At 35.9% G+C, this 25,471-nt stretch overlaps 5 protein-coding genes across 10 annotated transcripts; 3 read left to right on the top strand and 2 right to left on the bottom strand.

Moving 5' to 3' along the window:
- Positions 1 to 1,383: 1,383 nt before the first annotated feature.
- Positions 1,384 to 3,125, top strand: LOC140891279 (cucumber peeling cupredoxin-like). The gene is made up of 2 exons (XM_073299693.1): positions 1,384 to 1,617; positions 2,507 to 3,125. Exons 1-2 carry the CDS (start codon positions 1,443 to 1,445, stop codon positions 2,881 to 2,883), a joined length of 552 nt encoding a protein of 183 aa, XP_073155794.1. The 5' UTR covers positions 1,384 to 1,442; the 3' UTR covers positions 2,884 to 3,125.
- A 34-nt stretch (positions 3,126 to 3,159) lies between these two features.
- Positions 3,160 to 7,307, bottom strand: LOC140886835 (transcription initiation factor IIF subunit alpha-like). Of its 5 annotated transcripts, none has more exons than XM_073293710.1 (10): positions 7,106 to 7,306; positions 6,777 to 6,965; positions 6,177 to 6,329; positions 5,584 to 5,729; positions 5,138 to 5,508; positions 4,565 to 4,680; positions 4,339 to 4,476; positions 3,814 to 4,011; positions 3,454 to 3,666; positions 3,160 to 3,356 (listed from the first exon to the last, which is right to left on the bottom strand). In XM_073293710.1, exons 2-10 carry the CDS (start codon positions 6,945 to 6,947, stop codon positions 3,270 to 3,272), a joined length of 1,593 nt encoding a protein of 530 aa, XP_073149811.1. In that variant the 5' UTR covers positions 6,948 to 6,965; positions 7,106 to 7,306; the 3' UTR covers positions 3,160 to 3,269. The 5 variants fall into 5 exon arrangements, with proteins under 5 accessions (XP_073149811.1, XP_073149810.1, XP_073149812.1 ...); XM_073293709.1 differs by having other exon boundaries at positions 3,799 to 4,011; positions 7,106 to 7,305; XM_073293711.1 differs by lacking the exon at positions 7,106 to 7,306 and having other exon boundaries at positions 3,799 to 4,011; positions 6,212 to 6,329; positions 6,777 to 6,915.
- Positions 7,308 to 7,972: 665 nt separating this feature from the next.
- On the top strand, positions 7,973 to 9,587 carry LOC140888668 (BAG family molecular chaperone regulator 5, mitochondrial). The gene is made up of 2 exons (XM_073296365.1): positions 7,973 to 8,372; positions 9,236 to 9,587. The coding sequence occupies exons 1-2, from the start codon at positions 8,067 to 8,069 to the stop codon at positions 9,578 to 9,580; spliced, it is 651 nt and encodes a 216-aa protein (XP_073152466.1). The 5' UTR covers positions 7,973 to 8,066; the 3' UTR covers positions 9,581 to 9,587.
- A 375-nt stretch (positions 9,588 to 9,962) lies between these two features.
- On the top strand, positions 9,963 to 13,004 carry LOC140888667 (mannan endo-1,4-beta-mannosidase 6-like). Of its 2 annotated transcripts, XR_012152096.1 has the most exons (6): positions 10,154 to 10,652; positions 10,743 to 10,940; positions 11,027 to 11,149; positions 11,248 to 11,459; positions 11,821 to 12,387; positions 12,870 to 13,004. XR_012152096.1 is itself a non-coding variant. In XM_073296364.1 (5 exons), the coding sequence occupies exons 1-5, from the start codon at positions 10,164 to 10,166 to the stop codon at positions 12,227 to 12,229; spliced, it is 1,431 nt and encodes a 476-aa protein (XP_073152465.1). In that variant the 5' UTR covers positions 9,963 to 10,163; the 3' UTR covers positions 12,230 to 12,448. The 2 variants fall into 2 exon arrangements, 1 of the variants encoding a protein (XP_073152465.1); XM_073296364.1 differs by lacking the exon at positions 12,870 to 13,004 and having other exon boundaries at positions 9,963 to 10,652; positions 11,821 to 12,448.
- On the bottom strand, positions 12,818 to 13,284 carry LOC140890290 (uncharacterized). Its single transcript, XM_073298052.1, has one exon. The coding sequence runs from the start codon at positions 13,133 to 13,135 to the stop codon at positions 12,818 to 12,820; it is 318 nt and encodes a 105-aa protein (XP_073154153.1). The 5' UTR covers positions 13,136 to 13,284.
- Between the last annotated feature and the right edge of the window lie 12,187 nt (positions 13,285 to 25,471).

The raw sequence follows: 25,471 nt of genomic DNA, 5'->3' as shown, positions 1-25,471 counted from the left end.
ATTTATTTTAGTATTTATGATTTTAAAAATCATGCTAATAAGTCTTATATTTTATTAAAATGTTACAAAATCATATTCAAATATTACAATATATATACAATGTGCGTGCATCGTGGCTAATGTAAAAATATGCAAAAGACATATATCATTAAAGAAACGAGGGGTTTTCTTGGTTATTGTATCATCGTATGGATACGATTCCAAGAGCCTAGATATTGAACGAGTACCTACGTGTGTGACATTTGAAATTAATGCATACGACATTGTTGGTAGATCATGTGAATCTCATGCGAAATCTACATGATCCAACGATCGATTTGCCTGTAAACGATCCAAATTTGAAAATAAGTTATTGCTACGAAATGGACGGAGCTTTCTTTAATTCATGGGAGTTTAGGTCAATTATCTAATAAATGTGTTCTTCTATACTATACCTTATGATGTTTTTTTTTTCGAAAAAAACCTTACTGTTTTTTTTTTGAATTTTTTTTTTCATTAAATGTAACATACATCAAAATTTACAGCATCTTGCAAAAAAATGATATCATGTTAACGTATTTCAAATCTTAACATTCTAAAAACCTCTTGTGAACTAAGCAAATGTGTAACACGATTAGCACTTCTTAGAGAATAGACATCAATAGAAATTGTTGGATCGTTTTGTCGAATGATGTGCAAATATTATTCAACAACTTGGAGTATTAAATTATAAAATTGTCGAAGACGTTTGGCAATCAATGTAATTGAGATCGAGCGATAATGATATATTTGATGAATCACCGCACACGTACTCCTTAACGTGTAAGTGCTAAAATTTGCCACCAAACTGGTACGTACGTGTCAATAAAGTAATTAATTGTTATAAAAAAAATGAAAAATTGTACTCCAATAGCACGTGTTATTTTATTTTTTTTAATAATTTCATTACTTGGGAACTGTTTTCTATACAATTTTTTTAAAATAAATATTTTAAAATTTGTTTTAGAAATAAACGTGCATTTAGTAACTACTCAATACTCAATAAAAATATTTTTCCGTTATAAAGGTGTTTGATTTTCTTAAAAACATAAAAAAAATCTCTTAATTAATTTTTAAAAATTATATTTAGAGAAACTTTTTATTTTTATTTTTATCTAAACATAAACTTTAAAACTTTTCCACCACTCAATATTCTTGAATCATGCAGTCTTGTTCTCATGTCACAATAAATAGAAAATATATAATTATATAGAGATATTTATTTATACTACTATATTATGACAAATTACTTAGGAAAGGGTACACAAATTTAAATTATTCACGAGTTTATAATTTCTGAATTATGGGCAACTGTATGTATCCACACACCTACCCACTTTATTTAAGTAAACATAGTAAACTCCACCGCTAGTGAAACCAAAAGGAAACCATTTCTCCAGAAAGAAAAAGGAAGAAAGGTGAAAATGGCACCATTGCTCAAGGTTTTTGCTACGCTGCTGTTTCTTGCAGTTTTCGGGCCGGGACAGCTGGTTTCGGGCCAGACCCACCATGTTGTTGGTGGAGAAGAAGGCTGGAGCTCCGCCTCCAACATCTCCTCCTGGTTGTCGGGCCGGGTTTTTAGGGTTGGAGACAAGTTGTGTAAGAACCTTACTTATCTGTCGTGAATTAACTCTTTTTCAGAACTTGGGCTCCGGTGTAAAATAATTTTCATGCATGTATTATATGTTTTTTTTAAAATAATAATGGGCAGAGCTGGATAATTTAATAAATGTTTTTTTAGATCCTTGACAAAACGTATTTTTGATTAAATATGCGTTTTCTGTGTAGATGATACTCGTGGTGTACTTTATTTATTTATAATTTTTTTCAGAATTTTAAATTTTTGTAAATCGTGATTTTTGTCGTTCTCCCATAATATTTAATTATTTATATATTTCTTGGTTTGAATTGGAAAAGATGATTTCGTGCTTTGGCATCTTCGAACAGATTTGTACTCAATACATGACTTTTGTTTTTTTTTTTTTATATAGAAAAATTAGTTGCCTTTTTCTAGCATATATGAGTAAAATAAAAATAAAAAAAAAAGATCTAGAAACTGAAATAAAAAACTGAACTATATTGGGATGGGGATGGAGGTATTACTTGCTATATTTTTTTTAAATCAAGTATTACTTGCTATATTCATATGCTATATTGGTAGAAAAAAAGAGTTGGTTCGTAATGTTGAAAAGATAATGGTACTGTTATATTTATTTGTTTTTAGTTTGATTTTTTCCCCCCCCAAATGAGCTATAATTGTATATATTTGGCCAAACTTTGGACTCAGGTAGTGTTTTGGAAAGTTTTGTAGCCATGGAGGAGGGAGTCTCAATCGGTCTTTTCTAGGATTACTTATCGCGTTAAAATAGTGAAATGAATTGTGTACTGGAGGAATTAACATATTTTACATGATAGTCGAATTTGTCCACAGAAACTCTTCGACACTTTAGAAGGGTGTCATGATTTACATAAATCCTTTTGCATTCAGGGTTTAGCCTCCCGGCGACCGAGGGTACAATTGTGGAGCTTCAAAGCCTGGAGGAGCTCTCAACATGTGATCTGCGAAACCCCATCAAAATGTATGCCGATGGATCGAATCACGTTACACTAGATAAAGAAGGGACAAGGTATTTCAGCAGTGGGAACCTCGAAAACTGCAAGAACGGGATGAAACTGCCTGTGTCCGTGCAGAATCATGGCCACGACGATCGTGGTCACGACGAGCCTTACGAGCCATACTCACCGGAGGAGCCTTACCCTCTTCATCCCCCACCTACAATTCCATATCCCTCCGCAGCCACAGCCTTGAATGTGTTTTTGTTCGCGGTGTTTGCAGCGTTGTTCCTTTCCTGTATTGGCATGTAGATTTCTATTTTACTAGCATGTATGTTGTTTTTTATTCAAGTGTTCTAAGTACTATTATTATCAATCACCTCTGTGTGATGAAATACACTCGTCTTGTTCTTCTGTTTCTATTGTCAAGTTTGGATGTTGTAAGCTATTCAGATGCACTAAATAAACTGCTACTCGTCTATTCACTTTGTTACCTTCTCGATATTTTCCTACATGTAAAGTTTTATACATTATATGTAGGTTTATTTAGTCTATTTTACTCGATCTAGGGAGAATACGAGTACAAATCAAGATCTTGCTCTATTACCGGTTTCTCTGAATCAAGAAATGAAAGTTTTAGTCATTACACAAGTTTCCACTTAAAACAACAATAATCTGAGCAAAACAAAATTTTCAAATTATTCTCTAAGAACTACATAGTTGGCACCATTGGTCTTTTGTATCTTTGATATTCTCCTTAATATAGCAGCAAAAGCATCCTTGTCCTGCATTACGACAGTTCATTTCAACCACATGCTACATGTAAATGTAGTTAAATCTACAGCCTTTTAAATGATAGAAAATAAATAAAGATTTTTGTACCTCTTTGAGCTTCAACCTAGATTTAAACTTGGCTACGAGATCCTGCGTGGTCACTGGTGTCTTCTGCGCTAGAACACGCCTTATTTCTCCCTCGGTCACGGGTCCGGAAGGTGTTGCTGGCGCAGTTTTTATCGATACTGGCGGTGATGCGCCTTTCAGCAGTGCACTGCTCTTTGTAGACGGAGAAATCTCATCTTTCACGGATTTTACTTCCTGAATTACAGAAAACATTTATCATATGTAAAACAGCGTAAACTACTTGTCAGCTATCGAAAAAGGACAAAAAAAAAAGAAAAAAAGAAAAAAAAAGAGCCATTGGAGATGTCTCTCTTACAATTTTCTTACATTTTCTGTTTTTACCTTCTTTAAAGGTGCTCCATTAGTTGCTCTTGATTCCTCCACACCAAATTTTCTTTTTCCCTTTGAAGACTTTGACGTAGATGGTGTCCCACGACTAGATCCTGAAGTCGTGGCCTTCGGTGGCGCACTGTGCTCGGCTGGCTTTTCATTTGGAGGTTCCGTCTTCGGTGCAAGTACTGGAGAAACATCATCTTCCATCTAACAAACACAAAATTATACTCTCGCTCACAACCCTGTGGGGTAAGCTAGATACACGGAAAAATAGAACATTAAAGTGCTGGATATCAACAATAAAATCCCATATATGGTCCTTAGTCCACATGAGAAATGAAGAGAGGATAGACTTGGTATGATTATCTAAACATAAGGCATATAAACCTCTTTCGACTAAGGAATCAATACACCTTTCTGCTAACCATGATATTGTAACTATGATGGTTACACGAGGTCAGAATATTCACAGCAATAAATATGAGAAAGATTGTCAATTCCCAAGGATCGGGATAGACTAACTGATAAACTTACATCATCCTCATCGTCATCATCATCCTCTGCATCTGAATCATCCAGCCCATTAGCTCGCCCCAGAAGTTTCTTCAGCTCTTTTCCAGATTTGCTCAGCTTCCCCTCCTCTTCATCAGCTTCATCCTCGTCCTCATCATCCTAGGTAAACATATTAATGTCAAACTGTACTGAAATAACCAGCAAATAAGTACATATTCAACATGGCATGAAAAAATGCAAAGAACACCTGCTTAATTTCTGGAGGAGCAGGTATTTCAGGAGCCAGATCTTCCCGTTCCTCTGGATCATTGCCAACTGCTTCATCATCATCTGTAAAAATTTCGTCATGCTCCCAATCATCGCCTGGAGAAGATGGAAAAACCCTTAAAAAAAGATAGATCGAATTTTCCGTATAAAATACATATGATATAGTCATATAAAAAATTCAGGGTGCGGTAGAGATGTAGATGATATAAAATCGAAGCTGGTGCTAACTGCTAACACTGATAATTAGGAAAACAAACGCATCAAATAAGTAAATAAGAAAGGTCGACATTAATCCTTCTCTGAAAAGGAAATATACCATAAAATACCAGTGCAATGAAACATGTAGTGGACATTGAAAACAAAGAGAGGAAAACGTCAGGTGACAGTTAAATGACTTTAAATACTATTAAGCCAAACCAGAAACTATTGCGAACAAAATGAGTTTCTTACACATATTTACAAAACATTTGCTAATACATAAAATCCACACAGAAGGCTGACACACATGAACTTTTTAGCAGTTGCAAGAAATAGTTAAACATTTAGTTCTCACCCTTTTCAATATCGTCATCGTCAAAGTCCAGGTCACCTCCTCTAGGGCCTTCATCATCATCATCCCCATTTTTCTTGTTAAGTCCTAGACTACTTTTTCTTGCTGCCTCATCTTCCTCGTCCTCCTCTCCCTTATCTGAGGCATTGCCCTCATGATCATCACCTGGGGTTCTTTTACGCCCTCTCACACCACCAGATCCACTTTCACGTTCATCAAACTTTTCAACTTCACCAAATGCAGCAGGTCCATTGTTTGCTGCTTTCATCATCCATCTTTCGTAACCATCAGCAGTTTTCCTTCTATTTTTCATCTTTTCTTCGGCTTCCTCCAAAGTGAGTTGCTTATATTGTGCCACTTTGTTAAAATTGTACCTAGAAAGAGAGAAAGCGTATATGGTAAAATATGAAGCAACGCAGAACAAATGCTGAATTATTACTGCATAGTACCATGAACCAGCAGGAATGGCAACAAATTCCTTCCCCTGAAGCATCAGAAGGTAATATGTTGCTGACTGTGAACCCTCAAGGTGACCATGGTATTGAAACTGGCCTGTCTCATCTTCCAGCAGCCAAGGTTTATTCTTGTACTTCTCCTACGCAATGCAATCATACAATGATAGCAAACAGCTAGCAGATAAAACAAATAAGAGTTTTACTGGCAAGCAACATATAGCCAACCACCCTGAGACAAAGGACATGGACTACTCAAACTTCTATGCTTACGTTATATATTACAAAAATAAGGGGGGGGGGGGGGAAACGACTTCAGCACAGCACATCACTTCACAAAGTATAGACACATGTAAGTAAATTTATCTTATCCAATGACACTTCCATGAAATCGGCGAAAGATGGTAAGGCTTTCTCCTAGTGCTTTCATTATTTTCCCAGCTTATCTTAATTAAAAGAGGCAGCTGCAGGCAATTATTTGACAAACAACAAAATCAAAAAATTCAGTTACATACTAAGAACACCAGCAATTGCAACTAATGAGACAAAAAATACAAACCAAAAGTTATCTTGTAAGATAAAATCAGTACGCGTAAGGCATCAGTAACTTGGCGACCCTGCAGACCTTCTTTCTGTAATGACCATTTATTATCATGCTTCTTCTTAAAATTCGGTACTCCTGTTGCAAATCTTCCAATGAAGTAACTTTTGTAGCTACTGGAACTTGCCCGGACATTGTATTCCTAATATGAGACAACAAGAGCCAAAAAATGAATTTATCAGAACTAATAGCTATTCCATGACATGACACACAGAGACATGAACAGAAAGTAACTCATTGGCAGAATCCATCCCTGTAATCTTGCTTTTAAGAGTTAATCCCCCAAAATGGAAAAAGGTTTAGTCTTGGTTGATTAGGGAGCAAAGATTGGGAATTGATCTCGCATACATGTTTGTTTTTCAAATAATAGCATGTTTCGCAATTGTTGCCAACTGGAAGCGCATAGAAGACAAGCATGTCATGAGATAAATAGAACGGAATTATAGATCCTTTAAACTTTTTATTCATAACTATTAGTGGCAAGCCTTCACCAAAACCATTATTGAGAGAATAAGTAAAACTCCTCCATGTTCTGAATTTGGAGCATACATTGCACAGATACATAGATTGCCTTAGTAAAGAACCAAACCCTGATCAAACGAGTGATGGTTGTTCCGCACTCATAGCATTTGGCTCGATTCTCCGCCATGGTTTTGCCGCACGTCACGCAAAGCGTCAGGTGCTTGCACGTGCTTCCATAAAGCTCGACCGAGGAACCACAACTGCCGCATGATGGCTTCAGTATCAAATCTATTGGCATTTTCTATCTCTAATCGTCCTGCATCAAAAGAACGCATTCTGGATATAAATATACACTTTCTCTTGAAACAACGAATGCAGAGTGGGATCACAAACTGTTGATGAGACTTTCATTGATCAGTAATCAACAAATTGGGAAATCTGAAGTTCGATATGCACCTTCTTGGTTAATCCAAAGTATAATTTGAATTTGGATTTAATCGGCGAAAATAGTCAATTCTACAAGTAAATCAAAGATCCCCGACGCCAATAACTCTTCGATCTGATATGGAATCGAAGCTGAAATTTGAGGCGGCGCGGGATCCTCTCCATCTGCATTCCTCCGATCTGCGGCAATTCCAAGTGATTTTCAAAACCGTGATTTTAAACTTGTAATGACAGAACGCGTTGGACTTAAAAATAATTTCATTAAAAAAAATAAAATTGATTTTTTTATGTGGATAGTGTATCAATTAACTATTTATAATAGTTATATATTAATTCTAAATTTCAACCGACTGTAGTTGATATTTACATTTTATTTTTTTTTATTTATATTTTATTTATGAATAAATTTGATAAATATTTTATATATCAAGTGAATTGTAAATAACGCAAAATAAAATATAAATATTAATTCTCATTTCAATAATAATTCGTGTAAAACACAAGTCGTTGCGTGCTAAACTTCTACTCCCGATGCGTTTTGGTACAAGATGTTAATAGATCTCGCATGATTTATTTTTAAATCACATCTTGTACCAAAAAGCATTTACACATGGTATTTTTTTAATTTTGGAAAGTGACTATTGGTCTTTTTTACGAGATTGTTACATTGGAGTCTCGAGATTGTACCAAGGTTTGCTTAGTGTGATTTAACAATTTAACTAACTAATGTAGTTTGTAAGTTATTGCTTTAGTTCAAGAATTTATTCAATACACACTAAAAATAACGATCGTGAATTGACACGATATTAACAAAAAAAATGTAGTCGTGTGTGTCATTTTCCAGTTGATATCATTCTATGTTTAGCCCCGAATCCCAAAATCAACGGCATCAATTGTGACACTGTCCACGTCACCCTCTCGTCTTCACTTTGACTCCAATTGTAATCAGCTTTCCCTTTATTGTGTCGGTAAAATGAAATCCTCCTGGCGGCCATGGTTCTTCTCTTACAGCTCCGCCACAACCACCGTCTGCTCTCTCAATGACCATTCAACCTCCGACTCCGATCCGATCATCAAGCAAATCCCAGTCCAAACACAGCCCGCACCAGAACCCATTCCTGTGACTCTTCATCTTCCCCTGCAATCCCCTTTACCAGAATCCTCCGCTGCGGTTAGGATACAGTCCGCCTACCGATCTCACAGTGTCCGCACCCTTGTCAGGAAGATCGCCGCCGTCAATTCTGAAGCTCAGTACTGGCAGAGAATCATCCAACGCCAGGCATTGATTCTGATTTCTCGCTCCTACACGCATTACCTTTTTTTTTTTATTGTGTTTTACTTGAGCTTTGTGCGTCTGATTATGCTTCGTTTTTCTTTCTATTCGTATTAGTTATTGGATTATGTAGCATATTACTGATGTTAATGATGACCGAAACTTAAAGTTACGATTGTGGAATTTATTAAATTTGGTGGATTTTCTGGCGTTTTCGCTACTATTTTAACTAATGCTACATTCAAAGTTAAATTCTTGTGAGGTTAATCTGAATTTAAATGGCAAGCAACAATTTCTTTTTCTAGTTTGATTGTCTCTGTATAATGTGAACTCTAGATTTGTATAGGGAAGACACAGTACTGCTAACTGATTAGTCAGCTCCCGAAATTGGAACTAGAAAAAACACAAATTCAATTAGTAATTTTTCAATTTAAATTAAAGACGTCCTGGTCGTGTTTTTTCATTTTCTGCTTGGTCTTGTGCTTATCCCTGTTGGATTACTCGTTCGCAAGGAGAATTACTTCAGGAAAAGTAGTTCTATGCCCTTCAACATAGCTCTTTTATCAGCAGCCTATAAAGTTATTGTTTATGTAGTGGCATTTTGAGCTAATTTTCGTGCTATTGCTTCTTCTGATATCCGTTGCCATGTGATTAATCAACGTCTTTCAGCATTCATGCAAGTGATTGACTGTGTTTTGCTGTTTCCTGCTGTATTTTTAATGAGGGTGCTTATTGGGTGCCATATCGCTAACTTTTGCAATGGATTATTGGAACACTAGAATTATAAGTTGCAAATTTTACATCAGCATTATTCATAATGTTATACAGATTTCAGTTCCTTCTAAATGTTTCTTAGCTATTTATGGCAGGACACAGTTGATTCTGTGCGCACCAGTGATAGGGAGAGGATCAAGATTAACGAAGCCTTGATGGGCTTGTTACTCAGGCTTGACTCGGTGCCTGGGATTGATCCCAACGTACGGGAGCTGAGGAGACACGTGAACCGAAGGATTGTGGGGTTGCAAGAGATACTAGATGCTGTGACAGACTCTAGAGTTGAGAATTGGGATGGATATTTGATGGATTGGGACGACATCTTAGTGGGGATAGAGAAAGAGGTCTGCAAAGAAAAAGGCGGTGGGAATGAAATGGAGAGATTTTGCGCCGAGCATTTGGGGTTGCGTTGTCTTGAGAGGTTTCTTAGCGACCAATGATCTTACACATACAAGTATACTTGAGTTTTATATCTCTCTTCATTTGTCTGTAAATTTATATGCTGAAAGCTATCACGTGTGTACTTGTTATCTCTTAAGAATCACGTCTTGTTCTTCTTGTCCATACTTAAATGATATAGAATGTAATAGAAACAGAAGACGTGCAAGATCATCTTGAAGTTCTGTTTGAGATATAAGAGGGTGATTCTGGCCAAAGATGTTGCCTTTTCTGTCATTTCTTCTCCACTCGGAACCTCGTATGCATTTCGTTTGTTTTGTTGCTCCTATATGAAACATGTTAACAAATTATGTAGGTGAAAAAGATTCACCATGTTAGAGTAACTTTAGATTTCTGCTCTCGACAGCGTGACGATTATCCTGTTTGAACCTTTGGGATTTCGAATTTGAAATAAATAATGCTATTGTTGAAAACAATTCGTTGGTGCCAATCCATCGACTAAAGACGAAATTTGTACAAAGGAAGGTCAAAATAAGGAGAATTAGCTGTGACAACTGAATATTTTAGCATTTGACTTCCAGCGAACAAACGACACCCAACGGTCCAAACCTAAATTCCAGGCCAATGAATGAAGAAGGTCTCCAATCGCCAAACAAGGGGATTCCTACCGAGCTTGAAAGCTCAATCTTTCTACCACCTTCCATGGAATCTCAATGGAGAGAAAAAAGATTATACCCAGCCCTTGGCATCTTCACCATTCTGGGCTTTTTGTATATCAACTTCAGTGATCACCTCAATTTTACGCTACCAGTTATAGTATGGAACCTGCCCGAAATGGGTTTTGTGGGAGTCAACCATACCAGATTTGTGCTCCTCGAGAAGGAGATTCCAGGATCGCCACCTGCAGAAAAAGATTTGTATGTGAATGGGTGGAATTCCTATTGGTTTCTGGAGGAAAGCGCATTGGGACAATCGCGATACAGGGTAACTGAGATGCTCAAAAGAGGGGCTGAAATGGGGTTGAGTGTTTGCAGGACTTGGGCTTTCAGTGACGGTTCTGGCCCCAATGCTCTTCAGATTAAACCAGGTGTTTTCAATGAAAGGGTTTTCAAGGTTCTTGCTACTTGATTTGGGATTTTAATTTTTCAAGCTCTAAGTTTGTGGATTTTGTCCAATTGCTTTGATTTCTTGATTGTATTTCAGGCATTGGACTTTGTATTGGTTGAAGCGAGGAGACATCGTGTAAGATTAATCCTCAGTCTTGTAAATAATTTGAATGCTTTTGGTGGAAAAGCACAGTACGTAAAATGGGCGGAAGAAGCTGGAGCCAACGTTACTTCTTCAAGAGATCCATTTTTCTCCGACATAACCATCAAAGGATATTACAAGGCTTATGTTAAGGTACACGAACCTTGATTTGGACGACATTGTTTCGATTTTCGATACTTGAACCCTTTCGCCGTGTAACTGTTTGGTAATTCTTGCAGGCTATTTTAACCAGAAAGAATTCCTACACGGGGGTAAAATATTCCGAGGAACCTTCCATATTTGCCTGGGAACTCATGAATGAGCCTCGGTGTGAATCCGTTTCGTGTTCTCCTGCTCTTCAGGTAAATGTGATTGCGGAGTTTCTGTTCTGTGAACGTTGTACACAAATAACATTTAACCCAATTATATGATCGGCTTCAATGTTTAATGGGATTAACAGGATTGGATTACAGAGATGGCTGCTTTTGTGAAAAGTATGGACCAAAAACATCTGGTGACTGTTGGACTTGAAGGGTTTTATGGTCCAAAATCAAGTCAGAATCATGGAGTGAATCCAGGGGATTGGGCAGCTTCCCTTGGTTCTGATTTTATACAAAATTCAGCTATCAAAGATATAGACTTTGCTTCAGTTCATGCTTACCCTCACAGCTGGTTAGTAATGCCCTCTACTTCGCAAAAAAATGGTTTCTGCAAAATTCTTCTGTTTTTCTCTCAATTTTCAGCCGTAATCTTTGAACTCAGTGTAACATAACATCTTTCTTGTCAAATAATGGTAAAAAAAGATTCGAACTTTCCGCGTTGAAGGGTTGGACCTTTCGAGATACGCTGTTGGGTAGCTGCAATTCCCTCTGCTACTATCATGTTTGGTTTATGCGTATTTAGGCTAATTTTACTATATAATGGCAAAAGAAGTCGACTTTTGCACAAGTTTGGCAGAATTAGTTGCAATGTCTCCTCCTTTGGGAATTGGCTACGTTGCTAATCCTTGCCCGTGTATGTTGGTATGTTCCAGGATCCCAGAGGCAAGCTTAGAAGCAAAAGCAAAATACCTTTCAAAGTGGGCTGACGCGCATATAATTGATAGCCAGAACGTGCTGAAGAAGCCTGTTCTTTTCACAGAAGTGGGATCTCCGTTCACCCTCAAGGCAGAGACAGAAGGATTACATGACAGAGATGTTATTCTGAAGACGGTTTACGACAAAATCTACGAGTCTGCAATGAGAAGTGAAGCTGGCTCAGGAGTTCTAATATGGCAGTTGTTGACTGAAGGGGTTGACGAATACAGCGACGAATTCTCCTTCGTGGCCTGGGAATATCCATCTACGTATAAGTTAATCTTGGAGCAATCTTGCAGGCTGAAAAATATTCCTGGGAGACTAACAAACGGGACGATTCATCGTAAAGATCCTTGTTTTAGCTAGGCTCGCGTTTTTGGATTCCTTGAACCTTCCGTTCGTCGCGAATTAAGTGTCAATCTACAGAAAGGGCCATTCAATCATCTTATTTCAGTTCAAGAAATACCAGTTGGAAGCACTAAGCAGGCCAAACCCCTCCAGAAACTTTGCTCATTTCCAAACAAGTGAGTTTTCTTGTTTCATTCTTTAGTCAGATTGGTCCTGCTGCATTCTGTATCCTTTAAAACCGATTGTATCAATTAAATTTAATCATTTTGCTTCAAAATGTTCTAGTTTTTATGTAAAAGATCTCTTCAAGAATGATTAAGAGTGATTTTTCTGAAATACAATTCTTTGAAAAAAGTATATTCATAACTATTTCATGCATTTTATTGTTTCATCGCTATAAAACATTGAAAATATGATAATAATATATTTGAATATCAACTCTTTTAGATATGATATTAATATACGATTTTTGAATACCCAAATATGTATTGCAAGTGTCGGTATCAACGACACATTTGTTTTTCTCACGGATGAAAATTGACACAAAACATTGAATATTTCGCGAAATTCTTCAACACACAGAAATTTACAAGAAAGACTACATTTTTAAGCAGAAACAGAGCAGCTACATTTACACTGTAACAAACACTTCTTGCAGTCAGCCAGCCGTGGATACCCACTGCCGCAATCACATTTCTTGATGCACCGGGAACGGGACGTGCCGCACCACAGGCACCGGGCCATGCACTGCATCATAGGAACGCAGCGGGGGCAGCCGTATTTCATCTGATTTACGATGCACTTCTTGCAGTCGCCGCCGCCATTAGAGTAACATGAGCCGAGACAAGGAGAAGCCATTTCCCACAGTACCAGCATTGTAGCAAGCAAAATCGTCGATTTGGACACCTTAATTTTCTTCCCCATTTTCGCAAATTGGAGGTGTCTCACTGTATGTCGTTTGCTCCTGGAAAGCTATTATATTATTGCATATGAAACTAGGTGTCATGTTTTCACATTATGCGGCAGGCTTTGGAGCCCGTGTGTTTACCGTCTTTTTGTGGACATTTATTGACTTCTTCAGGTTTGAAATTTGAGCTGTGTCTTGGATTGCTCAACATTTATGTTTCCTGGCATTTTTTTTGTGTTGTTGCGGTGTCTCTATGAACATAAGTAACCAGTACAAAACAAAAGCTACGAAGTTATACAACTAGTATCGTTTGGAAGAGTTTGTAGGAAGCATTTTTTATTTTTTTTCTTAACAAAATTTTGAATTTTTGTTAAGAAAAAACTGAGAAATACTTCTTAGAAACTCTTTCAAATACTACCTAAAATCTCGTCTAAAGGCTATACAACTGAAAACATGTATCGCGTTCGCATATACACTAAAGAAAAATAATAAGATAGCATCACTAAAAAGCTTTAGACTAACAATGAACCTAACAAAAGTTTGCGACAATACGGAGATAGCATATGCATCCTCCATCTAGGTCAAGTAGCAGTAAAATTATTGTATCACATGAGTTCTACGTATTTTCTTGAGAGCTCGCTCTTGATCTTGAAATCGGATGATTGAAATTTTGCCACCAAGATTTGTACGGAACACTGATGTAAAACATTTTTATTGAATCCATACAAAAATCAATCACATAAGTAAGAACATTCATAGTACAAACCAGTTTTGACAACTACATAGAAACTCTAAGTTGGATATTCGAGGCACATATTTCATTTCGAAAATAAATCGAAAATTCAAACATGGATGCTTCGACGACCGCCGACCCGCCGGGTTCGCCGGGTTGACCTAGCGGGTTTATCTTTTTAAAATAATATTTTAATTTTATTTTAAATAATATATATTTGATATTCATACATAGGTGAGATTTGAACCCAAAACCAAATGATTTTGAGTCTTCATTTTTGCCACTAGGCAAAGTGTTAATTTGTTAATATTTTGTGATTGAATATAATTAAATATAATAATATTTTTTATACAAGATGTTTAAAGTTTAAATGTAATATATTTTTTATTGAAATAAATAGAGTTTTTAATTGAGATAAATAGAGTTTTTAATATAAGATGTTGAAATATAATATATATTTTTATTGAATAAATATAATAAATTTTTATTAATATATATATTTTTTAATATAAGTTGTGAAAAGTTGAAATGTAATATATTTTTTATTTAATAAATATATATATTTTTTTATTGAACTAGATAGAGTTTTTAATATATAATGTTGAAAGTTGAAATGCTATATATTTTTTATTGAATAAATGTAATATTATAAGATGTTAAAAATTGAAATATAATATATTTTTTATTTAATATATGTATTAGTTTTTTATTGAGATAATGAAATATTTGATAGAGTTTTTAAAGTTCAATTTTACAAGTTTTTTTTTTAAAAAATAAGGGTCAAACCGGATCCGGAACCGTCGGTCAACCGGACCCAGACCGACAGTTTCGGGACCCGGACCTAGGGGTGTAAACGAGCCGAGCTACTCGCGAGTAGCTCGGTCAAAGCTCGACTTGAGCTCGAGCTCGAGTAGCTCGAGCATACAATCGAGCTCGAGTCGAGCTTTGAAACTATGTGATCGAGTAGCTCGCGAGCTACTCGATAAGCCACACATATATATATATATATTAAAAAAATAATATAAATATATATAAATATAATATATATAATATAATATTATATTTATATATTAATTTATTTATAATATTTATATATTTATTTATAATTTATAATTAATATTATGTTATTTATTATATTTATATATAAATTTATTTTATAATATTTTATTTATTTATTTATTTATATATTTTTAATTTATATATATATATATATATATAATATAAAAGCTCGAGTTCGAGCTCGAGCTCGAGTACTCGAACTACAACCGAGCTCGAGCTCATATTTTACTATTCGATCGAGCTCGAGCTCGAGCTCGAGTAGTAAAAAATGAGCTCGAGCTCGAGCTCGAGTAGTAATATATGAGCTCGAGCTCGAGTAGTAAAATATGAGCTCGAGCTCGAGCTCGGCTCGGCTCGGTTCGATAACACCCTTACCCGGATCGGAACCGGCCACGGGCGGGCCGGTTAAGGGTCGGCCTATTGCCGACCCGGACCCTGCGGCCCGACCCGGACCCGGCCCGTGGCCAGGTCTAGGTGCTGATAAAGGTTCAACTACGAATTGGTTCCAGTTTAAATGAAAATTCAAACCAAAACATATTTAATCGGTTTTACAAAATTTCAAATCAAACCATTAATTATTTTAATTCATAATTAAGGTGATCAGAATACCCTTTAACACTCGTTTTATAGCATGCTACTTTTTATATTAATATAAAGTGTAATTATTTTTTTAAGCATAAAGTGTAATCATTATAACACATAATAATATATTCCTTATTTATTTTATTTTTAAAAAATCTCCAACATAAAAGAATGTTATTTATATCCAAAATTTCTTTTAAAACTTTTGGGTTTTCCATAGCTCTTTTGCCATAATTTCTGTTCTTTTAGTAATTCTAAAATTATTTTGATGAATTGAATAAAAAAATTGATGAATAATAAAAATATTAATAAATCCCAAAATTTGTCGGCAATTTTTTCAATATAATTATGAATGTGGAGTTTAAATTTAATATATATATATTTTTTTTAGACGATACATGTTTGGATGCACAAGCATTTATTTTTAAATTCGAATGAATCGTAGTAATTCAAAAGGAGGAAAAAAAATTAAAGGAAAAAAAAATTAATTCATTTTTTTAAATTTTAAACAACAATATACCTTTTATATATTATACGGCACTCAATAAATGAATATTAAATTATTATAGGTAAAAATTCATGATGTATAATTTATTTAATAATCATTATTGTTCTAAAAATTTATCAAGTAGTCAAAATATCATTGATAATCTTGAAAAACATGTTATCTATGGATTTATTTTATTCATTACATATATGTTAGGATCGAAAATGTGGTGAGTTCTATGCTACCCCGAGGGCACTGTCTTTGGGGTGGCGTGACAGAGTATGATTGGTTAAAATCAGTAGGCCCCACGTGGGGCCCACTGATTTTAACCAATCACGGGTTGCCAGTGCCCTTGGGATAGCATAGAACTTCCTCGAAAATGTATTTAGATTATGTTGAATAAACACTTTTAAAATTTTTTTGAACTTGCGAAAATTAAGCTGAGTTACTAGCTTGATTATCAAATTATTTTTGCTTAACATTCAAATTGGTGCAATAACTGAACTGGTCAATGCAAAAATATCTTGCAACACAAAATTGAGTTGATTGTTATGACCAGGTTAAAAGTATAATAAAGTAACAAACACAATTATTTTTTATGAAGTTCGAAGGTTAAACTTCTATTTGTTTTTTTTTTTTATGTTTTCATAAGGATTTTCACTAAAAACTTTGTTTTATACAACAGCTTGCACAAACTCAATTCAACTCTTGATTAGAACTCCTAGCAATTTATTCTAAAAAGACTATTTAATTCCTAATCAAAACACTTTCTGATAGAATTACAATAATGCCCAAAATTTTAGAGCTTTGCAAGCTTGAAGCGTAGCACAGTTTCATCACAAAGTTGATCTGATATCACGATAGAAGTTTGCAAGCAGCTTGAACATTTGAGCTGGATTCTTATCGAAAGCTTTAGAACTTAGTTCACAAACTTGCACGTGATTATTGATTGTTCTTTTTCCTTCTTGATCTTCAAGTATTTATAGGCAAAGAATTTAACGTTCATAAAAAATAGTTGGTATAAGTTTGTTCCAAAAATAGCCTACAAAGAAATAGAGCGTGACACATGTTTTTGTCTTTTTTTCAAAAATAGTATTGAGACGCGGGACTATTTGGATTGTAGTGGAATACGGAAACAGCAACACTTTTTCAAGCTTTGTCATTTTCTCCAACTAATCGGAATACTTTTGAATGACCAAAACAACAAACTGTTATGCTTGATTGTGAGTGAATTAGTTCGGATTGATTCAGTCTGTTCGTACTGGTCAGTCAAATCAGTTCAAAGAGTCTAGATTAATTTTCTTCTTTTCGGATCAATTTTCATGGATGGTGTTGGAAAAATCATAGTTTCGGTGTTGAAAAACCACATAGGCAAAATCATCAGGCGACTGACTTTGTCCACTAATGAAATTGAAGATATCAACTGGACAAATCAACTGAAAATAGCTAACCAGTCTCTGAGCTAAAATCACGACTGGACTAACAAGCTAACTAGATTCAGTCGTACAGAGCATAACTGAAGTATCAAGACTGGACAACTAACTAAACTAATCGGTTAGAAAAACTGATTAGTTGAACCAAATATGCAACTAAATTCAACAGTTTACCTCAACGAATAGATAAAGTTTTTCGTACAAGATTGACACCGCCGAACGGAGCAGAATCATCAGTGTACTCTGTGTCAGAAGAATTAATAGGTAGCAGAGAAAGTAAAACCAACGTTAATAATTCAAATCAAGTTATCGTTTGAGTTGGAAGCTATAATAGAAGATCAGTTGAGGCCAACAAGTAAGTGAAGAAGTAGAAAGAGAGTGACATGGGAGAAGAAGTAAGAAACCAACACAAGATCATTCTCACACACCAAAGCAGTTCACCTCTCAACCGATCAATAACACACTTCTTAGATATATCTGATCAAGCGTAAGATCAATATGTGTTAAGTGTGAGACCTCTGTCCCACATGAGAAAAATGAAAGCTTTAAAATGAGTTTAAATTGGGCTACAATTGGACTTCTATAGCAAATTGAGTTTATCATTTTTGTAAAGCGATGATGAATACGAAGTTGTTGCTATAGAGGCCCATTATGCAGTCGCGCAAGCGCGGGCCTGGGTCCGGGACGTGATAGAATGGTATCAGAGACAACCAACTGGCAGGAACCACGAGAGATAAGTGTTATACAGGACAAAGTGCTACGTGCATGGGAGCCATATCTTGAACTTGCGGTAGGGGTGCAAATGAACCGAACTGATTCGTGAGCTTTACAATTCCGCTCGATAAATATTTGATTCGTATTCGAGCTTATCAAACTCGAGCCGAATTCGAACATGTTCGAAGTTTTTTTCGAGCATAGCTCAAGCCAAAATTATTTTGTTCGATAGTTTGAGAATAGTTCGCGAGCTTTATTATTTAATTAATATAATATAATTACATAATAAATATATACATTTCGAACATTTTCGATTATTTTGAGCTTTTCGAACCATAATATCCGAGCAATAGTTCACGATAGGTTCGAATGTTTCGAGCCGAACTCAAACTCAAAATTTATTTCGAGCCGGCTCGAGCCAAAATATTTGAAATTATCGAGCTTCGAATCGAGCTTGAACTTGAATATGCTCTTATCGAGCCGAATTCAAACCTTAAAATTTTACCATTATTCGGCTCTATTCGGTTCGTTTGTACCCCTAACTTGCGGGGAAAAGTGCTACATTACGGGAGCCACCTCTTGAACCAGTAGGAGTCATCTCTAGATTCCCAGTGCTGGTGGATCGGAGGTTAGGTCGTGACGAGGACGTCACGTTCTGAATGAGGATGATTGTGAGATCCCTGTCCAACGTGAAAAAAAAATAAAAGCTTTAAAATGAGTTACAATGAACTTCTATATCAACTTGGGTTAATCATTTTCGTAAATTGAGAATAATACGAAGTAGTTGCTATCGGGGCCCATTGTGCAGTCGCACAAGCGCAGGCCCGGGCTCGAGGCGTGACACTAAGCTATTTAGATGTAAAATCATTGTAGTAAATCAGTTGAGGTGCTGCAAACCTCCATGTAATGAATCAGTCAAGGTGCTAAGAGTTTTGGGATAGGCAGTGGGTAAGTCCTAGCCTTGGATTGGGGTGTTGCAAACTGTTGTAATACTAAAAATCTTCTAGTGAATCCTTCCAAGTGAAAAAAGCAGCGAAGTATGAGTATTCGAGTCTCCGAACATCCAAAAACAAAACTTGAGTTCTTACATTTCAATCGACCCTTCCCACACCAATTCAGTCATTTTGGGACATGATTTTAATATGTCAATTGACCTCATTCTGCACAATTATATATTATATTTGTTGGTTAATTACTATGAACAGTATAGAAAGAAGCAGTTCAGTTGCCATCCACAACTGAACTCAAACTAGGAATTGTTGGTGGTCAGCTACTCCAGTCTTGTGAAACCACCAGAAAAACCGATCCTATTAGATGGTCAATTTGTTTGGTCAGTTTTCTTAGTATATCAATTTTAGACTCTGTTTGATCATTTTATGGCATTTGATCTGCTTGTATTTTGTCTAGGTTGCTTTGATCTGCTTGTAAATCAATATGATGTGTTAATTGTTCAGATAGTTTTTTCATCACAAAAAAATTTAACCGTTTTTTTTACTTAGAAGTATATTAATTTTTTAAAATAAAAACAAATCAAAATATTTAAGAATCAATTGTTTCTATATTTTTTATTTATATGAGAAATATCATGCAACATATAATAATTAATTGTGTCATATTTATTCACATAAAAGTAAATAAAGAAAAATAATATTTATGGTGTGGAAATTATAAATTAAAAGAAAACATTCACGAGATCTTTAATTGAGTGGAATTATATTTGAAAATTAATTAAATTAATAAAAATGCAATTATCAAATTTTGGAGTATAATACTCTCCATAAAATATGTGGTTGGGAATTGTCTCGTGAGATTGTGGGAAGAGTTGTCAAAACAGGCTAGCGGAACGAACCGGCCCTCAATCCGCTACAACTTATTATTAGGTGGGGAAGAGCGGAACAGACAGCATTCCTTTTAGGTAGATTGAAAAAACACTAACTCAACCCACTTATTTTAGAAGGCGGGTCATGTCAACTCAACGGGCTTTTGTATAATTTGGCCGGTAGGACGGATCGACCTGCAACCCACAACAACCCACCGTTAGGGGACGAGGGTGGATCAATCCCATCTCTAATTATGGTGTGAGTATAATAAGTGTGAGTGTTTTTAAATTTAATGAAGGTTATTTCAGTAAGTTTAAGGAGTAAGGAGTTGAATAAAATAAAATTAAATTAATATGGTGCAAATATATAGTTGAAACAAATAAAATTAATGTAATCTTCAAAACAAAATAAAAATAATAATTGTGAAGACTTGAGTTGACTTTTATTAGTTGCCAATCAACGGCTCAGATTCATCATTTAACTGAATATTGATCCAATGGTTGGAGTTGGTCATTAGGTTAGTTACAGGGATGTAAATCGGTTTATGAGCTGAGAGATCGGGTTTTGGGTCTCACTTCTTGATTAAAAAGGAACAAGTTCATATTTCTCTTATCTCTCTGAAATCGTATTCCCAAATAGAAAGGAGAACAAAAGATTGCTCATCTGGAAACAAGATTGATCTTCGAAGATATTTCTTGACAGAGATGAAACCATCAAGATCAGAGTCTATCAAAGTGTTTTCCAGTTTTTTTTCTTTTGTTCCTAGTTTTTCTGTTGATTAATGTGTTGTACACAAAAGGGGGATTGAAACGATTGTGCGCACTGATCGTATTATAGCGAATTCATATGGGTGAATCCCAGAACCTTGGATGTAGGATTGGTTGATAATCCGAACCAAGTAAATTCCGTGTGTTCTTATCTGCTTTGTTCATTCCTTCTTAGTTTCGAATAGATTCTTGTTCTTGGTTGTTGATTGTGTGCTTGGTAGATTTATTGGTGTGGGTCTAATACCAACAAGTGGTATCAAAGCCTGAGGTTCTAAAATCTTGGGCTCAAGGATTCGATCTTGTTACATCAATTCCTCTTATTCACTTGTGATCTCTGTCTCGACTCTCTTTGAGGATTCTTTTAAGAAGGATGTCTACTTGCCAGGGGCATTCTCTAGCAATGTCTTTTTCGAGATTTGAGGTGGAGAAGTTTGATGGAAAGAACTATTTTAATATATGGCGAGAGAAGATGATTGCTCATCTTGGAAATCTTGGATTAGATGATGCATTACAAGGTGAATCCAAACTTCCAAGCACCATTGAAAACAAGACTGAAGTATTGAAGAAAGCAAGAAACACTATTGTTCTAAGCTTGAGCGATCAGATACTGAGAAAGGTTGTTAGGGAAAAGACAGCTGCAGATATGTGGCTAAAGCTGGAACAACTGTATATGTCAAAAGCTTTGCCTAACAGGATATACCTAAAACAGAAATTCTACAGCTACAAGATGGATGAGAATAAGTCAATTGATGAGAATCTTGATGAGTTCACCAAGTTACTGTCAGATCTTGAGAACATGGATGTTCAGATCGATGAAGAGGATCAGGCAATATTCTTATTGAATTCATTACCAAGAGCCTATGATCAACTAAGGGATACATTGAAGTATGGCAGGGAAACACTCACACTTGAAGAAGTAACAGGGGCTGCATACTCTAAGGAATTAGATTTGAAAGCCAATGGTAAACTTCAAAAGCCTTCTGGTGAAGGTCTAAATGTGAGGGGTAGGTCTGTTGAAAGGAAGAATTCTAATAACAGATAGAAGTCAAGATCCAGGTCTAAGTTAAGACCAAAGAGAACATGCTGGTCTTGCAAAAAGGAAGGTCATATCCGAAGGTTCTGTCCTTTAAGGAAAATCAATCAAGGCCAAGAACCAGTCACTGATGCAGCGAATGTGTCGGAAGGGTATGAGGAAGCTGAGGTTCTAACCATTTCCACTGATGACCCAAAAGAAGAGTGGATTTTAGATTCAGGATGCACTTACCACATGTCTCCAAGAAGGGACTGGTTTGCAGATTTTCAAGAAACAAAAACAGGTTATGTGCTACTGGGAAATAATGAATCATGTAAAATTGAGGGTGCTGGATCAGTAAAGCTAAAGATGTGGGATGGATCAGTGAAGATCCTATCTGATGTCAGGTACATCCCTGATCTAAAGAGGAACCTGATCTCATTAGGTACCTTAGATCAGAAGGGGCTAAGCTACAAAGCTCAAGGAGGCATTCTGAAAGTAGTAAAAGGCTCACTGGTTGTTATGAAGGCAATATTGAAACAAGGCCTTTATATACTCCAAGGAAATACCCTATCCTCAGAAATCAATGTGTCTATATCAAAAGGGAATGATACAATGTTATGGCATCAGAGACTTGGCCATATGAGCCTAAAGGGTCTTCAAGAGCTATGTAAACAAGGTCTACTGGACAACAAACAGGTCAGAGAGCTGGATTTCTGTGAGAACTGTGTTCTTGGCAAGACTCATAGGCTAAGTTTCAGTACAGCAACCCACAAAACATTGTCACCACTTGAGTACATACATGCAGACCTCTGGGGATCTTCTCAGGTACCTCAATCCCTATCCAAATGCCAATATTTTCTTTCTTTAATTGATGATTATTCTAGAAAGGTTTGGACCTATTTTCTAAAAACTAAGGATCAAGCTTTTGATAAGTTTGTAGAGTGGAAAACCTTAGTTGAAAACAAATCTGGAAAGAAAATTAAGACATTAAGAACAGATAATGGATTGGAGTTTTGCAACCGTGAGTTTAATGAGTATTGTGCTAAGCATGGCATCACTAGACATAGAACTTGCACATACACTCCACAACAAAATGGAGTTGCAGAACGCATGAATAGGACTATCATAAATAAAGTAAGATGCATGCTAAGTGAGAGTGGTCTGCCACCTAAGTTTTGGGCAGAGGCAGCCTCTACTGCCTGTTACCTGATCAATCTATCACCTTCTTCTGCTATTGAGTTCATGGTTCCAGATTTTAAGTGGTTTAACTTAAAACCGAATTATAAACATTTAAGACCTTTTGGTTGTGTTGTATACATTCATGCTAACCAAGGTAAGTTAAAACCTAGAGCAAAGAAGGGAATTTTCCTTGGTTATCCAACTGGAATAAAAGGCTACAGGGTTTGGCTTTTAGATGAACTTAAATGTGTTATCAGTAGAGATGTAGTTTTTAATGAATCTGAATTTTATAAAACTAACAAACTTGTGCTAGATACAGCCAGCTCTAAACAAGCTGAGCAGATTTTGAGTGACAGGGAACAACCTCTAAATTACAGCAATGAGAATAAGGAAGAAGGTGGAGCTGATCTTGTCTTACCCGAAGATTCATGTGAAATTAAACATGCTGAAACTCAGATATCTCAGCAAGCTCATGATATATTGGATGCAAACAGAGATGAACAAAGTGATGATCTTAGTAATGACCAGCATCTAGAGGATTATATGCTTGCAAGAGATAGGGTCAGAAGGGAGATCAGATTACCATCTAGATTTGCATCATCTGAATTTACAGCCTTTGCACTAAATATAGCCGAATTGATGGATCTAGAAGAACCATCAACTTATGAAGAGGCAATGAGAAGCAAAGACAGTGCAAAATGGTTGAGAGCTATGAAAGAAGAATTCCAGTCATTAATCAAGAACAAAACTTGGGTATTAGTGGACAAGCCTAAGGACAAAAGAGTGATAGGATGCAAATGGATATTCAAAAGGAAACCAGGAATTCCAGGGGTTGAAGGGCCAAGATTCAAAGCAAGATTGGTTGCAAAGGGATTCTCACAGGTGGAAGGGATTGATTATCATGAAGTTTTCTCTCCTGTGGTTAAGCATTCATCTATCCGAATCTTACTAGCAATGACTGCAATTCATGACTTGGAGCTTGAACAATTAGATGTAAAAACAGCTTTCTTACATGGAAATCTGGAAGAAAAGATTTTGATGACTCAACCAAAAGGTTTTGAGGCTGGGGACCAATCTGAAAAAGTGTGTTTGCTGGAAAAATCACTCTATGGCCTAAAGCAATCACCGAGGCAATGGTACAAACGATTTGATGACTTCATGCTACAGCAAAGATATAGTAAATCAAAGTTTGACATCTGTGTGTACTACAAGAAGTTTCCAAACCAGTCTTTCATCTACCTATTGATCTACGTAGATGATATGCTCATTGCTTGTAAAGATCTTATGGAAATTCAGAATCTAAAGCATCAACTTAACTCTGAATTTGAAATGAAAGATCTTGGTGCAGCAAAACAAATCTTAGGTTTTGAGATTAGAAGGGACAGAAAGCTTAGAATTCTAACTTTGTCACAAGAAAGGTACATAAATAAAGTTCTTAATCTCTTCAAAATGGCAGAAGCAAAATCAGTTAGCACACCTATTGGTGCTCATTTTAAACTGAAGGCAGTACATGAAGATCAAGAGGAGTTGGAGGCTATTCATATGAAGAATGTTCCGTATTCAAATGCAGTAGGAAGTATCATGTACATGATGGTTTCAACTCGACCAGACATTACCTATGGTTTGGGTCTTGTAAGCAGGTTCATGAGCAAACCAAGCAGAGAACATTGGAAGGCAGTACAATGGTTGTTGAGATACTTAAAGGGAACTTCCAAGCTTAAGCTAAAGTACTCCAAATCCACTTCAAACACATGTGAGATCACTGGTTATTGTGACTCTGACTACGCAGCTGATCTAGACAAAAGAAGATCAATTTCAGGATATGTGTTTACTGTTGGAGGCAATGTAGTGAGCTGGAAATCAAACTTACAAAGTGTGGTTGCATTATCCACTACCGAAAGTCTAACTGAAGCTGTAAAAGAAGGTATTTGGATCATTGGTTTTGTCAATGAACTGGGTTTAGAGCAAAAGGATGTAACAATCTTTTGTGATTCACAAAGTGCAATACATTTGTCCAAAAATTCTATTTTTCATGAAAGGACAAAACACATAGATGTTAGATTGCATTTTGTAAGAGACATCGTATCTAATGGCTTGGTTAAAGTCCAAAAAATAGATACCATGGTTAATCCGGCTGATATATTGACAAAAACAGTACCAGGGAGCAAACTCAATCATGCATTGGGTATGCTCAACATGATGGAGTAATTGTAACTTCATGTTTATGGGATCTCAGCTGGATTCATTATGTGTGCAACAAATTCAGTCAAAGGTGGAGATTTGTGAAGACTTGAGTTGACTTTTATTAATTGCCAATCAACGGCTCAGATTCATAATTTAACTGAATATTGATCCAATGGTTGGAGTTGGTCATTAGGTTAGTTACAGGGATGTAAATCGATTTTATGAGCTGAGAGATCGAGTTTTGGGTCTCACTTCTTGATTAAAAAGGAACAAGTTCATATTTCTCTTATCTCTCTGAAATCGTATTCCCAAATAGAAAGGAGAACAAAAGATTGCTCATCTGGAAACAAGATTGATCTTCGAAGATATTTCTTGACAGA

Source organism: Henckelia pumila, chromosome 3, assembly GCF_033568475.1.
Source record: "Henckelia pumila isolate YLH828 chromosome 3, ASM3356847v2, whole genome shotgun sequence".
Lineage (NCBI taxonomy): Eukaryota > Viridiplantae > Streptophyta > Magnoliopsida > Lamiales > Gesneriaceae > Henckelia > Henckelia pumila.
The sequence above is the reverse complement of the archived record's forward strand: the minus strand, read 5'-3'. Positions and strand labels throughout refer to the sequence as shown.